Genomic DNA, 17830 nt, shown 5'->3' with positions numbered 1-17830 from the left:
CATATTGAAGATGCAATTCCACATGCGTACGTAAATAAATGATACATGAATTTTAAAATATTTTCCAATTTATTCTAAGATTATTTGCACTAAATTTATATCTATATCTCAAGGCATCTAAACTTCTAACCTTTCAGTAACATTTTTCAATGTAACCTATAATTGTACCATGCTATTTTAGTAAACAGATCATGTTTTAACATATATGGAGACAAGATTAGTAATATTCTTCTATATATAGAAGCTCCAAAATGATTTAACTAGGCTTCAAGACTCAAGAGTGATCTTCCGGAGACTTTGTTCCTTGGAATGGCACGGCGTTTCTCGACAACTCTTGAGCACATTAATTGCTGTGACTCTATCTCGTCTTGTTCTCTTACCAGAATTCTTGCATCAGCTTAAAAAAATGACTTTGTTTCGTGCACTTTCAAATCTCCTCTATGTACTAAATCACTGATTATGTGTTAATATATAATTTAGAACACAAGAAACTTGTATACCCACCACCGTTTACAAAATTAGAAAGTGAACAGGAGAACACCAGCAATCACCCGATCTTTTTCCAATATACATCTTACATCTTTAGCAAGAAGGCCGTGAAGAGGCACCTTTGAAGATGAGAAAATTGAGGGTTTCTACCGTAAAATATATGAAACTCCCTTTTGCGTGTGTGAAAAAACAGCCAAAGTTGGATCCCACCACGCACTGCCATCCATTCCCGTATCTTTTATCAAACTCCTGCACCCCCAAAGCAAATTATATTGATTAGTTTATCCACGAGTCATTTAATACATAGGGACGGTCATTTTCAGGTTGGTCAAGTCTAAACAACCAAATATCCCGTTTCGGCACTAACTTTTTACTCCAAAGAGACTAAACATATAATACATAAAAAGGTTTCTTGAAAACTCGGATAAGGTTAGTTAATGGCAAGAAAAGTAACAAGAACAAACAGAATTTGCCACCTTCTTGATATGGGCAGCGAGGGATTCGCAGTCCGAAACATCATAAAGATCCAAAGCTCGGGAAGCAGAAGCCATGGCTTGAATCTGCATCTTCAATGGCATATCTGTGTCCTCTATCAAAGCTTTTCCTTCCAACATCTTTGAATTTATTCGATTAAACCGACAAAATCCCTCTTGTTTTTTTATATGCTAAACATGAAAGCTTGAGGTACTCGAAAGGAGAATTAGGTTCTGTTGTCTGCCAAGAAAAGGATAGATATTAGAATGCTTACACGTTAAGGTACTTCGAGTCCTCCATGTGTTGAGGAGTTATTTGGTGCCTTCTCAGCCTTTGCCACTTATATATATACACACACAAGTGATCAAATTCCATTTGTTTTAATAATTATTATTACTATTTCACCAAAAAAAAAAAAAATACTTATTATTAAAATATTAAATTTCTTGGGTTGTGCTAATCACGAATCTGAGATACGGATGGATTTATCTCAACTTCAAATATAATTATTTGATTATAAAATTTTATATTTTATTTCAATAATATCCAAATATTAACTTAACTCCAACAATAATTGTTAAGAAAAGTTTATCGTACCAACAAACATCACATGCATATAAGTTGCTAGTATATATTATTATAATTAAGGTTGATATCAGATATGCCACTAATGGATTTAAAAACTTAAATAATTTAGAGTCCCAATTCAATGATGAAATAGATTTTCTTGATATTTAAAGAGAAAACGAACAAAGATTGGAAGGTATATATATTTTTAAAACTCCAAAACTTTTAATTATTTCAAAAGATTTTTGTTATCCAATTTTATTTTATTTAAAAAAAAAAAACCAAATACACCTAAAACTTCCTATTCATTCAATTTATAAATTTGAGGGTGGGGCGTCTATAGATAAAATATTCTCTTGTTTGGAATCAAACGAGACTTTTGGGAGTAGACGATCTCGTGAATTTTTATCTGTGAGATGAGTCAACTCTACCGATATTCACAATAAAAAATAGGCAAAAACTTGTGTGAGACAGTCTCACGGGTCGTATTTTGTGAGACGGTATCACGAGTCGTATTTTGTGAGATCTCTTATTTGGGTCATTCATGAAAAATTATTACTTTTTATGTTAAGAGTATTACTTTTTATTGTGAATAAGTAGGGTCGACCTGTCTCACATATAAAGATTCATGAGACAGTCTCATAAGAGACATACTCTAAAATTAATGGCAAAAACTTGTGTGAGACGGTCTCACGGGTCGTATTTGTGAGACGGGTCTCTTATTTGGATCACCCATGAAAAAATATTATTTTTTATGCTAAGAGTATTACTTTTTATTGTGAATATGGGTAGGGTTGACCCGTCTCACGGATTATGACCCGTGAGACGGTCTCACATGAGACTCACTCAAAAGTAATACTCTTAACACAAAAAATAATATTTTTTCATGGATAACTCAAATAATATATTCATTTAACAAAATACGACATGTGATCTCGTCTCACACAAGTTTTTGCTCACTTTTGGACTCCTCACACAATGTATATATGTAGGGCAACGGCGTCCATATTTCAATATTATGAGGATAAACTCTATTTAGGATAAAGCTGGTGAGGCCTAAAATCATCCGACCATATGTTTGCATGAATTTTAATTGTCGTTTTCTTGCCAAATGTTACAAAAAGCTAACTAAAATACCTTGATCCAAACAAAGCGGAACAGACGACCAAAAATGATATTTACATTTTAAAATATTACATTTATATTATAATGAAAATAAACACACGAACTAATACAATATTCTGGTAAATCGTATTAAATATACCATATGTGATAGACTAACTTTAAGAAAAAGTTGGTAAGAAAAATCATGATTATCGGTAAAAAAATTCGTTTATTTCACCAACTCGAGTACCTGGATATTTATATTATTTGAAATTGTATTAGAATATCAGCGTCTGTTATTTAAGAGATTAATTAACCGATCATATTCTTTTCTTAAAGAAAAATAAGGATCTTTTTTGCCGACTCGTCAGTTGTCTTCTTCTTGATGGTGACAATAATGTTTGGTGCGTTAAATGCAAAATAAATAAATAAATTCAGATATTTTGAGAACATTTCTACTAATTCTATTCTGGAAAATGTATTCCTCAAAATTTATTATATGGACGAAAAGGTTATTCATGAATTTGAATATTCCTAAAAAAACAATTAATGAATTTGAATATGAGTATCTATAATCTAAATACAGTCATATTAAAATTTCCGAATAACTTCGTTTTCTTAATGAAAATTAAATTTTCGGAAATGATTTTAGGATTAGAATTAGTTTCAACTGATTACTTTACTAATTTAAAATTACAATTTATTTGTTTGACTGTAAAAACTACATAGACTTTGATTCAATATAATAAAAACTAGAACTAAATTCAAATAGTTGATCTAACTTAGACATTATGGACACTTAAATTTAATGAAATTATAAATTATTTTACTTTATAAATATTTATTTATTTTATGTGACCCTGAATACTTTTTCATATGTACTCTATACTCGTTATCTTCTCTTTTTATCATTTTTTTTTTCATCTTTTAGACAATTTTCAAACTACAAGTTTTAAAGTATTAGATTAAAAAATTATAAAACCAAGGTAGAATGACCAAGAAGGCATGAGAGCACTGCACACGAAACCTAACGTAAGCGACATAAAACCTACCATAAGCCCACTACAGTTGCTCTCCAACATGTAATTTGGCCGAATATGAATATATTCGATATTGAAATAGACAATCGAATTTGAACCGTTGTACAATTTAAAATATTAAAAATTATAACTTTCGGTAAGGTGACAAACACTCGATCTTACCGTTAGAATCAGAGCTGATAAGACAGTAGTCAGACTTCTAAGGCCATCTCCAACCCATTACGCTATGTTAGTGTCACACTAACTTTAAAATAGTGTAATTCTTACACCAAATATAAAATTCATCTCCAACCCATCAACTCTAAACTCTACATTAAAAAGAATATTCTCGGAATATTCTCTATTATTTTATTAACAAAAAATAATTTACTTCACAAAATATTTATAAACACAACAATTAAAATATCACTAGTATCTAAAATCATTTCTATATTAAAATTCATTATATATATTACTGAATTAAAATATTAATTAAATATTTATTTATAATTACGTTAAAATTTTTTAATATTTAATATTCATTTTCAATACTTAAACTTATTACTTGATTAAATGTAATTAACTAATCATTCAAAAAAATTACAATCACACAAGTAAATATTTTGAACATAAATTACTAACATACAACCAATATTCAAATGATCCATATAAAATAGAAATGACACACAAATATCCATCTTTGCGTGAAAATTTTAGGGCCGAACAGTCAAGAATTTTGAGTGAGAGGGAAGAAAGGAAACGTGCACGTGATAGTCTCGACTATGGAAAATATTTTGGAGACATTGGAGGATCTGGATCCAGCTTACCTCCGTTTTAAATTTAAGTGCTTGTCATCCTTATTTTATTGTATTGTGGTATGATTTTTAATAGTTTGTTGTTTATTATCTTCTTTACGTTTATGTTGTATCATTATCTTTGATTTGAAGTGTTGTCATCTTATTTTATTTTATGTTGTATTGTAATGTCAATTTTAATAATTTAGTGTTTTTTATGTTTGTTTATTTAATTTTGTATCATTTTCTTTGATTTTCAAAAAAATAGTGTTTGAAATCTTAATTTTTTTTGTACTTGTATCTTTGTATTCAATATTAATTAATTTAATTATAACTACATAATTAAGATATTCTTGGCAAATTTTATACTATTTTATTTACTACAACTAATTTATCACAAATAATTTATTAACATAATCATATTATCTTTATTAATTATGTATTAAATTAAAATATCCAAATTTTTTAAATTCACTTTTTTAAAATTAATTGTTTGAAATAATACATTTTTATAATTAAATTGGATTATAAAACTAATTATATAATATTTAAAGTTTAAGTAAAATGACAATAAAAAAAATTACAAAAAAAAAATAAAAAAAACCAAAAACCCAACGCTATTGCTACAGTGTTGCACCAAATTTGGTGCAACACTGTAGCACTCCACTAGTTTGGCGTCAACAATAGGTATCGGTTGGAGCAGATAACCCTGCACCAAAATGGTGTTTTACACCATTTTGGTGCAGGGTTGGAGATGGCCTAAGCCCCAGATGAAAGTCATCTCAAGCTTATGTTCAGTTTGATCTTATTCTATAGCTCTGAACTGATGATACATGTTTTAAAATAATACGATTAGATCGGTCAAATCTCCTTTAAATATTATTTAATCAATTTATTTAACTTTGACTAAATCAAAATTAATTTTCAAATTTACTTTTCCATGTATATTTATTTAACACCTTAGTTAGAGAAATTAAAGAACGGGAACAAGGCTCATTAAATTATAATCCTCTTTTCTGTATTTCCTTTTATCAATACAAGAGTTTTTATATTTACATTTACAAGGGATAAAATGGTAAAATTGAATATGAATTTAGTTATATTGTTACACTAGTATGACAGAAGATGAATCTAGGAGCTTATGGATGATGGGCTTGAGATTTTCTGCATGTGTGAGTATGTGGCGTCTTGTGTACTCGGTTAATGATGTCACTTAACATCCCCAGCAAGGTCAACGTTGGTTTTGCGATAAGGCCGAGCTTGTATCGAAACCAATGAAAATGTGAGAAAATAATGGTTTTGTGAAGACATTGCAATTTGATCAGAGGAGGGAAAAAATTGAACGTCGAGTTGCTTGGCCAGAACTTTCTCACGAACAAAGAAGAGATCTAAGTCCAAATGCTAGGATTTAGAATGTAGTACAAGATTGACACTTAACGAGATTGTATTATTGTTATCACGCCATAGTATGGGTAAGGCACAACTTGGAACATGAAGTTCAATAAGCATAGGCTGAAGCCAAAGTAATTTGCAAGGCTACAATACTCTGCTTCAGTACTTGAATGGGAAACAACCGGTTGTTTCTTTGAACACCAGGTGATAGGAGAGATACCTAGAGACAGCAAAATCCAGATGTGGAGCGCCTGTCATCGGGGTCATTGGCCCAATCTGCATCACAAAAGCCATGAAGAGAAAGCTTAGAGGCAGCAGTAAGATGAATTCCATGGTTTGAGGTTCCATTGAGATAACGAAGGATTTGCTTAACAGCCTTCCAATGAGAAAGACAAGGACTTTGCATGAACTGAAAAACTTTATTCACACTGTAGGCAATATCTGGTCTTGTTATGGTGAGATACTGTTGAGCATCCAAAGTGCTACGATACAAAGTTGCATCAAAAAAAATTCTGCATCTTTGGAGGAAAGCTTTAACCCAGAAACCATAGGAGTGGGTAAAGACTTCGCATTATACATATTTGTTTTCTTTAGCAGATCTTATATGTATTTTGACTGAGACAGAAGTAGACTAATAGGAGAAGGCCTTGATACTTCAATACCCAGAAAATACAAGAGATTGCACAAATATTTTAAGGAGAATTTTGAGTTTAGTTGACAGATAAGATCCTGGATCTGAGCAACATTGTTGCATGTGATTATTATGTCATCGACATAAACCAAGATATAGATAATCAAACTTTTTCGATGTTTAACAAATAGAGAAGCATCAGACCTTGATTGAATGAATCACAAATGTATCAGGGCAAATTTCAGCTTATAAAACCAAGCACGAGGTGCTTGTTTGAGCCCATAGTTCGCTTTATGCAGTTGGCACACAAGTTGTTTGCCATGGCTGTGTTGTTCGAAGCCAAGAGCATGCTCCATGAAGATAAGCACATTAAGAGTACCATTAATGAAAGCATTATCAACGTCAAGTTGTTAAATAGACCATCCATAAGAAAGATCAATGGTGAGAACAACTCGAATAGTGGTAGGATTTATAACCAGACTGAATGTCTCGGTGTAATCTAGCCCTGCAATTTGGGAATGCCCTTTAGCAACAAGACGAGCTTTGTACCGGGCCACAGTTCCATTGGGATGTCTTTTGATCTTAAAAACCCACTTGCATCCAATGATTGGTGTGTTGGTTGGTGCTAGAACTAGAACCCAAGTTTTATTTTGGATTAAAGCACTGTACTCAACTTTCATAGCATGACACCAAGCTGGATGTGCTAAGGAATCATGTGATTTGGTTGGTTCATGAACATGTGTGAGTTGAGAGGTATACACCCGTGGTTTGTAAATAGCCGCATTGGACCGAGTGACCATGGAGTGCACATTCGTAGGGAGAGGAACATGTTGTTCATTAGTGGTAGAGATAGGTGATGAGCTTGAATCATGGTCTTGAGATAAAGAGGAAATGTCAGAGGTGTTAATGGGATGTGCAGGAGTTGGGGAGGGTGAGTGAGACGGAGGTTGGGATGAAGAAGTGACAGGAATAACTGGTAGGGTAAGGTTAGAGGTAACTGGAGATGTGCGAAGTGAATTTTCAGAATGAGTATCGAAAAAGGGGAATGAAGACTCATCAAACTTAACATGCCGAGATATGAAAATACAACTATCTTGACTTAGGCATTTATATACTATATTATTAAGTGTAAGACCTTTAGCTTAACTACCTTAGAGGACACCAAAATATTTAATTGCATAATTACCCTTCTTTCTCTACTAAAAACATTATCAATTCACTCCATATTTTACATAAAAAAAAATCTAAACAAAACTTTTCTTTTAAATCGAACAACTTTTTTAAATTAAAATAATTTCGTGTTAATTGTTTAATATTAATAATAACACATGCAACGCGTGTGCATCTTTTACTAGTACCTATTATGTTTGTTGCTATAGCCAAGAAAGGTGCATGGTTTAGACCTAAACTCAAGTTTATGAGCATTGTAGACTCGAAGACAAGGAAAACACAAGCACTCAAAAACACGAAGAAGGTAATAATCAGGGACAAGATTTGATAATTTTTTGAGAGGAGAAACTCCTTGAATGATAGAGTTAGGAAGACGATTAATTAGAAAAACAGCGGTGGAAAAAGCATCGTCCCAAAATTTTATAGGCATGTGAGCATGAGCAAGAAGAGAAAGACCAAAGTCAACTATATGACGGTGCTTTCTTTCGACAACACCATTTTGTTGTGAAGTGTGTGGACAAGAAAGACGATGATTAATCCCATATTTTCGAAAGAAACGAGTTAATGGTCTATATTTACCACCCCAGTCAGTTTGAAGAGTTTTTTTTCGGGTATCATATTGTAGTTCTACATGAGTCTTAAATTAATGAAAAATTTGGAACACCTCAGATTTTGTTTTAAGAAAGTAGATCCAGGTCTATCGACTGTAGGCATCCACAAAACTGATGTAATATTTAAAGTCATTAGTCGAAGTGGTGTAAGCAGGGCCCCATACATCATAATATATTAACTTGAGTAGCTTGTTGTAACAGGATAAGGATGAAGGAAATGGAAGACGATTCTTTCCCAATTCACAAGATGAGAATACACCAATTTTGTCATTCTTTGAAAAGGAGATATTACATTTGGATAAAATGTGATTTACAGTGGAAAGCATAGGATGACCTAATTTATAATGCAATTGACTGAGTGTTGAAGGTGCTACTTCAGTTAGCTTGTGAGACTGGTTCACTTGATTGAAGAAAGAGACCGCCGGGAGAAGAGGAGTAAGAACGCATGTGGTAGAGTGAGTAGGTGAGGGAGATGGTTTGCCTAAGGGAAACTTACGAAGGCCTTCATGTAAGGTGCCTTTGAGGAGGGTGGTTGTAACACCTCGACCAGTTTTAATAAAATAGCAGCGGAATTTAAAATTTTCTTTAAAAGAAAGAAGGATTTAGAATACATTTCAATATATAATCAAAAGTATCAGCATGATCAATAAAATGATGCAACAAAATACAAAATATCATTTTTGTGATCATGTTCAAAATGCTAGCAAAATAGTCTTTTTCCTTCCTTCTCTTATGCATATGACTCCGGCCCCAATCAACGTCCAGGCTCGTCGCTCTTATCTGCATCACATGAAATAACTGAAATGAGTATAAAACTCAGCAAGTGGAACTCTTACATAGCAATGGATACATAGCATACTCTGAAAAACATAACTTTGAAAACATTGAATACCATCAACTCTGAAACATAAATATCATAACATGAATAACAATAAAGATGGTATTTCTCTTTTCTCTGTTGGATTGTTATCTAGATAGTACCTCTATCTCTGTACCTATATCCCATCGATATGAATCGATACTCTGCTGGGATATAAGTCTATGGTCGTTGATCAACTAATTGCATGCAATATCTGACTATGTATCTATCAATCCAATAAATCATTTGAACTCTCTTTTAGGCATTAAACCAAACACTTTGCATACTCTTTTTTTTTGTATTCCCTTTGACATAATTGAGACATAAAATGCCTCTAATATACAACAAAGTGTATTAATACATAGCATGAACGAAATGGAAGGGAATAACATGTTAAAACCATTGAAACACAATACATATTATCATGTGAGCACAAGGAAATGAATTCCACTTACAACACTTGGATCACTTGATTCTAATCTCTTCGTACACTTCCTACAACAATAAACCATATATTGCACCATTAATAACCCAATAATCAAACAACCATACCAATAAATCCATAAAACCAACACCATCAACAAACCCATGATTTCTCCCAACACCAAAAACCAAGAATAAACTATACCACAAGCTTACCTTAGCTCCTTGGACCAACAATGACCTTGATCTCACTACAACAATCCAACAACAAGCTTGAATCAAAGAAAGGAAATGAAAGGAAATGGAACCCTAGCTTTTCCCCTTGAGCTGCAAACCGAGAAATAGGAGAAGAAATGAGGAAAATAAAGCCAACTCTTGAATTTAATCACTTAAAACCGTAAAACACGACTCTACTGTTCATGCACCGCGGGTGCGATAAGCCTTGGACCGCGGCTGCACTGCGTGTACAGAACCACATCCAAAAATCCGAAAGTGACGATCGCAGGTGCGCTGAGTTCTTACCGCGGGTGCGCTCTGCCTACTGGAATTTAGCCAAAAATCTGAAACAAGCGACCGCGGGCCTCTGCCCAATCACCGCGGGTGCGGTGTCTAATTGACCGCGGGTGCGGTCACCTCTGTAGCTAACAACAAACTTTTGCAACTAAAATCGAATCGCAACGTCACTTCTCTTCACAATCTGACAACACTCTCAACAAGAAAGTTGAACTTCTATAACTTATCTAATCACCCCAATTGGCCTCATACCAATTGGCTCAATATACTAAGTACCATGAATTAAATCGCAACAACGCTACAAAACAACTACACATCATCTAATAACAACAATACTATGAACCATAAATCGCAACTCTTAACATCAAAACTATATTTAAACTTAACCAAATAGTCAATAATCATACGAAATCTTAAACCATACCGTTCACCAGGCTTGGCTATTACATTGGTTCCCATCTCTAGGTCCTTCACAACACAAAAAGAGGGATTCAAATCAAAATAGACGTTATTGTTGTGAGCAAATTTACTAACGCTAAGCAGGTTTTTAGATATAAGGGAACTCGAAGGAGATGATTCAAAAATAATGTGTGGTTCGAATCATGAGATAGAAAATATGAAGATCCAATATGGGTCATAGGCAAACCTGTTCCATTTCCCATAAGAGCTTTACCTCTACCGGTAAATTCGGAACCAAGAGAAAGGTTAGCGAGATCATTAGTGACACGATGAGAAGATCCAGAATTTGGGAACCACCAGTCGTCAGTTAGAATCTTTGAATTATCTATGGCCACTGCAGCAGTTGGTGGTGCTTCAGGTTTATTGCGATATGAATGTGAGTAATGATTTCCCGAAGTTCGTGATTGTGAAATGAATTCCTTGTCAAAGTGATAATATCACTTCTCTACAATGTGGCCAGAATACCCACAAATTGGACAGATAGGGCAATTAATGCTATTAGACCAGCTTCGTCGACCACCTCGTACAAATCATCCACAACCTCTGCCGCGAGAAGGAGAGCTCAGAGATGATGACGATGGACGTCCTTTGGCAGAGGTAAAAGTAGAGATTTTGGCTGTAGGTATGGTGCCATCCACATTTACAGTATATGATTCAATACGCCCTTCATGCGATAAAAGCAAAGCACCAACCTCTGAGGGGGGAAATTGGTTCAACTCGAGAGGTCACATGAACAACAACCGAGTCGTACTCCATTCGAACACCACCCAGAATATACAAACTGATCATCATCTGATATTGGTTCACCACAAGCAGTAAGTGAGTCAACATAATTTTTCATTTTGCCAAGATAGTCCTTCATGCTAAGGCTACCTTTCTTGAGTGTATGCAATTGGAGTTTGTATTGCATCATTCTCGCTTTTGAGTGAGTAGCAAACAAAGTAGAGACTCGGATCCAGATTTGAGCAGACGAGGAACACACAATCATTTGAATTCTTTCGGTCATGGAGGCCAGAAGGAATGAAAAAGAAGTTGATCTTGTCCAGACCAAGTAATGTAGAGACGATTCAGAATATCAGTGCCATTTTCATCAAGTATGGAGTTCGGTGGTATGTGATGGATCATGTGTGTTAGCGCCTTCGAAGGTATTTCGCACACAACAACCTTCAATGAGCTTCAATAGCTCGTGTTCTAAGAATATTAACATCGATGAATTAAATCGAGTTTGGTTTTAAACCAAGCGAAAGAAACTCGAAGTAATCCTTCATAAAGAAAACTGAAATGTTAGAAAATATTTTAACTTGTGTAAACTGACTAACTGAAAGAACACATATTAGTTTTTGCATTCTTGTATTTCAGTTATGGTAACAACTGAACACACGAACACTCTAACTAATCAAAACAATTTTAAAGTGATAGTTAATCAATTAAATACACAAGATATGTTTACGGATGTTATGAGACTTCAACTGCTCCTACGTCACCCCTTATATCTCCACGGATAGGATACACTAGAAGACTTTGATTTATAAAACTATGTGTACAATCCCACTCAGCTAGGACTTATCTACTGCCTAAACTGAACTCCTAGCTACGACTGAAAACAACACTTTCAGTAAACACTTATTTAACGTCTATGTGAGAAAGACGACATACACAAGTTTAACATCTTTATGAAAGACTGTATTTGGGTGGTTTTGAGAGTGAATGTGTGTGAAAACTGAACAGAAACATTCTCACACACTGAGGGATAAAAGGCTTCTAAACTAAGCAGATATCACGATGAATAATTCCCTCTGGGCTTAAATGCTTCGATAAGCTAATTTGCAACTGATCGTGCCCTTCTATGTTTTTCTTTTCACTCTCAAGAATGTCTCACCACTATCTATCTTGAGTCTTCACTGATCTTCTCTTTATATATCCGAAAGAGGCTGATCGTACAGTGAGACTCATTAATTGTATCTGTTGCATTTGAATCGTCTTCTTGGACTATGTGTCTCGTCTTTTTGACTGTCCATCTGAATCGTTTTGTCTTTAATGCTCTGATTCAATGTCCATTATTGTCCTTTGACTGGACAATGGCTTTGTACCTTCTCGCACAGCTGGAATCCACTCGAAGGAATCTATCATCGTCCATAACTGAAGGATTCTAACTGATGCTTCGAACTGGTCAGTTTGAACTGATCTTTCAGTTGGGCTGGTGAAATCAGTTGACTCGTCAGTGGAACTGATTTCACACTCGTTTAGTTGGACTGATCAGCTGAGTTTCTTCATCAGTTGAACAATCTTTCGGCTGGCCAGGATTATGAGGTTTTCCTGCTGAATTACCTATCAACTGGTCAATCAGCTGTACTGCTCAAATGACGTAGCCAGTTGAACTGATTCATTTTGAGCATCAGTTGGGTCTTCAGTTTTGCAATGTAAACAACTCGTAGGTGATCTTAGATGCTGCACAACTAAGGTAGATCATTAGTAATACAATTAACAAGTTTTGTTACAATCAATATCAAGATTGCGAACTTGGAAAGTTCCATCGAGGGTTGATGTACAAATCAAGACCCAATCCTCGAATTCCAGCCAACACTTGGAGCTGCCAGAGGAGAAAATTATCATCGGTGAGTTTGATGGTGTTGATTTGGTTGGAGGGATTTAGGATCATGAGATTAGTTCCGAGATTAGATGCTGTGGCTGAGCTCAATTCGCCAGGTGAGGTGGTTTCCACCATTTTTGCTTTGATACCAAGTTAGAGAAATTAAATAACGGGAAAAATGCTCAGTAAATTGTAATCCTCTTTCTGTATTTCCTTTGATCAATACAAGAGTTTTTATATTTACAATTACAAGGGATAAAATGGTAAAAGTGAATATGAATTAAGTTATATTGTTACACTAGTATAACAAAAGATGAATCTAGGAGCTTCTGGATGATGGACTTGAGATCTTCTGCATGTGTGAGTATGTGGCCTCTTGTGCACTCGGTTAATGATGTAACTTAACAACCTTTAATATAAGAATAATAATTTTTTGAATTTTCAAATTTCTTCCACAAACATGCTGATATGTGGCCTGATATGTTTGTCCCTTCACGACCATATGTATGTTCATTATATTTCACTGATTCATATTATTGTATCCAGATCCATTTCCTTGCTATCCTTTGCACTTTTTCTCTTGGCGCTCGCAATTATGAATATGATGCTTGAAAATGTCTTCATTCACCAACAACACTCTTCAAGAAGACTTTTATATTGCCAATCTATTGCAGGACAAGGGAATGATTTCCATGTTCCGCATACTCAAATCTTATTGTCTGAAAGACTTTCTGGGATGCACTAGCCACATTTATGAAGAATGACTTTCTCAAGCCTCTGCCACCATTGAACATCAATATGTGACATGCACAGTTGGTGGATAAAAAATTTCTTTTGATCAAAAGTATTTTGTTGAGACCTTCATGTTGTTATGTTAAGGATTGCACTGAGTTCAACAATCTACCTCCGGTAAATTTAGAAGAGATGACCTCAAATTTTCTCAAACTGGAGCACCCATCAAGTTTTCTGGCAAGAAGAAAGAAATGAAAAATTCAGTACAAACTTCTGAATGATATTGTGGTCAAATCCTAGACTTCTAAAGTCGGATCACTTGATTCTTTCGCTATTGAATGGTTTGAGCTAATGGTGGTCATCTCATTTGGCATAAAAATCAATTGGTCTATCTTTCTATATGATATTTTTGTCGCATTTATTTCTACTTAAAACAAACAACATCAAGGATTTGTTGTGCCGGTTTTTTGAGTACTTGAAAGGTCACAAGTGCATATGGATTTCTCTTCTTCACTACATGTACACAAGGTTCTTAACGAAAACTCCATTGCAATATACAAATAAAAAACATCATTAAGAAATATGATCTACTTCAAGTCAAGAATAAAATGGTTAATAATAATAAGTCCCCTAGCAAGGGACAGTTAAAATGTAGTTGGTTGTTGACTCATCCGACTCAGACAACACAGACACTGAATGTGAGAAGTTTCCGCTGACTCGGGTCTTTTATCCATCCATTCCAAGGAATAAAAAGAGAAAAAATAAGCTTAGGCTGGTAAAGAACTTGAACCAATCAGACCAGCTCCAATTCTTGCCATTCCCACCAGCAAAGTGCTACCGAGAATCAAGATTGCTTAAATAGATGTGATTTCCACTGAATCTGGTGTGCTTCAAATTGGTCTGAAGGCTCAAGGCAAATGGAATCTTCTTGAACCAACTAAATCAATCTCACCGTTCAGACATCGATCAATCTGACAATGCAGGAAGTAGAAAATAAGAGTACACATCAAACTAAACAAGTTTGACAAGTGGGTAAATAACAGGAATGCAATGAAATTGATTTGATCTCAGAAGCCTTGGAAAGAAGAGACTTTATGACGATGATGAGGAGAGAAAGCACATTGCGGATCTTGCTGAATAAGAACACATAAAACTTCAACCCTCACAGTCCAACAACACGAGATGATGTCGCTATAATTAATCATCTCGAAATAAATTCCCTTAGGGTGTCTATGAATTTAAAATTCATGAGGGAATATATGAAACTACATCTTCCGTTGATAGGACCAACTATTGACGAAAATGAACAGATAGATCTTGAAGCTCAACTTGATTAGCTCGATCAGTCCAACAAACATGATTATTCTATTCAACAATCAGTGACTGATCCTTATCCATCTCACTAAAGCAGTTTCTTCAGAGCATCATCAACAAGATGAACCTCGGATTGAGCATATACAAAAACACATTTATGTTCCGACCTCATCTGAAAAACTTTCAGAAGTTCCTCTGGCCTTTGCCACTGAGATACTTACGTCCTTGGAAACTATCACAATAGCTGAAATGGCTCCCATTCCACCCATCGAGCCAATTGAATCAATTTTCACTTTATCTCATCTGATTGAGACAACTGAAATAACTGAGGATCTTACAACTCCGACTTCTCCGCCTCACATTGAATCAGAAGTTCAGCACAACTCTCCCCCACGTAAGGAAAATATAGTGGAGGAATTTTTGATAACATCTTCAATCATATCAAACACCACACTTTGAGGATGTTAAGACTATCGCAGGTAATCAGACTGGTTTGCACATCAGTTTAGATCAACATATGCTTGAACTTGATCCGACCCAAATGTCACCTCTTCGTCCTGAACTTGAACTAGAACAGACTCAGGACAATCTTGAAGATCCCATTCTCTGCACACTGGATTCAATAAATCAGTCTCTCACCAACTTAGGTGCTGAAATAGCTGGTCTCCAAGTAGATCACTTGGAATGTACCTTAGATCTCGAGATTTTTAAGACCGATGTAAATTCTCATATCTCATAAGTACTTAAAGTCGTCATTCTGCACTTTGGGAACATCTCTTATATGAGGGCCACAAATTTCGATTTACTGCCAATATGATTTGCAGAATTGATAAAAAAGAATTTGTGTTGTCAAATAAGATCTAGACTATTGGCAAACAACTATCTGAAGTTGTTGAATTTCTTCAGGATGATAGGAGTTATTCTGACAAATGAGAAAAGAAGCAGTTAGAAAATCCAAGTCATCTGCTCTTCTTCCTCCTACTCAGTCTCAACACAAGACACCACATAGTAGTAATGATGGTCATATAATTCAAGTGTTGGTTACAGACCTAGCAACTCCTCGCACCAGTTATTCAGAAGATAGATTTTGTTTAAAGTATTGTCGTTTGTTGAAGTATTGATTTCATTTTTGTTGTGATCTCGTTTTTCTCTCGTGCCCAAACGCAGCAGAAGTTTTAAATTTTTTATTTTATTTTGACAATCAAAATATTTGGAAACTTGTATGATTTGGATTGAATAAAAATACATAGGATTTTGGAAGTTTACCTTTAGTGAATTTTCACCTAGCTCCAACTACGTCGATATAAGTGAACGTAGCTCTTGTTGTAAATTTCACGTAATTTTTTCAAATCTTATTTCTTCAATCTTCAAATCAGGTCCACGACCGGACTTTTTCCTATTATAAATAACACTAGAATATTTACAAGAAGTTTTAATGTTGAGATCAAAAACTCGAGAGGCGGCTAAAACCCTAAATTTGCTTTAGGGGTGTCCGAATTCATGGAAGGAAAGGGAAAGGAATTTTCGAAATTTGTAAGTGTGGAGGCTAGGGTTTGTGGCCTCTCTACTATCTTTTATAGTCAAGCAATGACCTAATTTTCATAATTAACATTAATGAGCTTGATTAATTAATTAGACTAGTCTAACTAGTTTAATTAATTAATCAAAGTCTATTAAGAACTTTAATTATTTAGTATGTTGGACTTGTGCTCATACAAGTCTATTATACATACTTCACACTATATTTAATAAACTCAACTTTTGAGTTTTATAATTTAAATTCACAAATTTTATAAATCCAACTCTTTGAATTTATTATCTCCAAATTTTATAAATTCATAAATTTAACTTCTTGAATTTACTATCTATAAATTCAACTCCTTGAATTATTTTTCTCAAAATTTAATTATTATAAATTCAACTATTTGAATTTACTACATCATAATTTTATATAAATTCAACTTCTTGAACTTATTTTCTCAACGGGAACAAATGATCTAGTGCTTGCATGACCCTCAATGGTTCAGAGATACAGCTAGCCATGGGTTCACAACTCTTTGTGGTTCAGGACATAATCCTTTATTTGGGCTTACCCTAATTTTTCTCATTCTATGTATCAACAATTGATCATGATTCTATGTATCAACAATTGATCATGAGAATGTCAGAAATCATATTTCTGATTAAACCCATCGAATCATGGCCTCATGATTTCCTAGGTATTACTGATAGTGCCTGCAAGAACCATTCGGTTATGATTAGCGTACAGTAAGGTCCGTTCATCTCTTATATCCCAATCGAATATGCAACCATTGGTTAATCGAGTGTTATATAAGAATTCGATAACTATGTGACACATATTTGAGAATAAATAGTGACATCACATGTACAATTGGAGAACACCTATACTCTGGCTAGAGATTTTGTGGGGACCCGGACGCTAATCAAATTCTTAATCATAATTGGGACTAATTAATCAATTAAAAACAGGGTCTAAAAATTTTTTTTAAAATGCGGAACGTAGTGAAATTAAAACATATATACATATCAGTATATAAACTAAAAGTCCTATATTACAACATATTTATTCAAACTAGGGTTTGACAACTACGATCAAGTGTGCAACCCTATCTCTAGTCCAAGTCCGGTGCCACCACTCTAATCACGATCTCTCTCTTCATCTCCTGGA

General features: G+C 34.4%; 1 protein-coding gene across 1 annotated transcript; it reads right to left on the bottom strand.

Annotated features, from left to right (window-relative positions):
• Nucleotides 1-492: 492 nt before the first annotated feature.
• LOC140803483 (dynein light chain 1, cytoplasmic-like) lies at nucleotides 493-1292 on the bottom strand. The gene is made up of 2 exons (XM_073159382.1): nucleotides 966-1292; nucleotides 493-738 (listed from the first exon to the last, which is right to left on the bottom strand). Exons 1-2 carry the CDS (start codon nucleotides 1101-1103, stop codon nucleotides 583-585), a joined length of 294 nt encoding a protein of 97 aa, XP_073015483.1. The 5' UTR covers nucleotides 1104-1292; the 3' UTR covers nucleotides 493-582.
• Between the last annotated feature and the right edge of the window lie 16538 nt (nucleotides 1293-17830).

The sequence above is a fragment of the Primulina eburnea genome, chromosome 10 (genome assembly GCF_022965805.1).
Source record: "Primulina eburnea isolate SZY01 chromosome 10, ASM2296580v1, whole genome shotgun sequence".
Lineage (NCBI taxonomy): Eukaryota > Viridiplantae > Streptophyta > Magnoliopsida > Lamiales > Gesneriaceae > Primulina > Primulina eburnea.
Note: the sequence above shows the minus strand (reverse complement) of the source record. Positions and strands in the feature narration are given on the sequence as shown.

Bases quoted from the DNA above. Each gene is read 5' to 3' on its own strand.
- LOC140803483 (XM_073159382.1), bottom strand. From the start codon at position 1,103: ATGTTGGAAGGAAAAGCTTTGATAGAGGACACAGATATGCCATTGAAG. The intron at 739-965 runs GTGGCAAATTCT...TTGGGGGTGCAG, and splicing joins TCGCTGCCCATATCAAGAAG to GAGTTTGATAAAAGATACGG.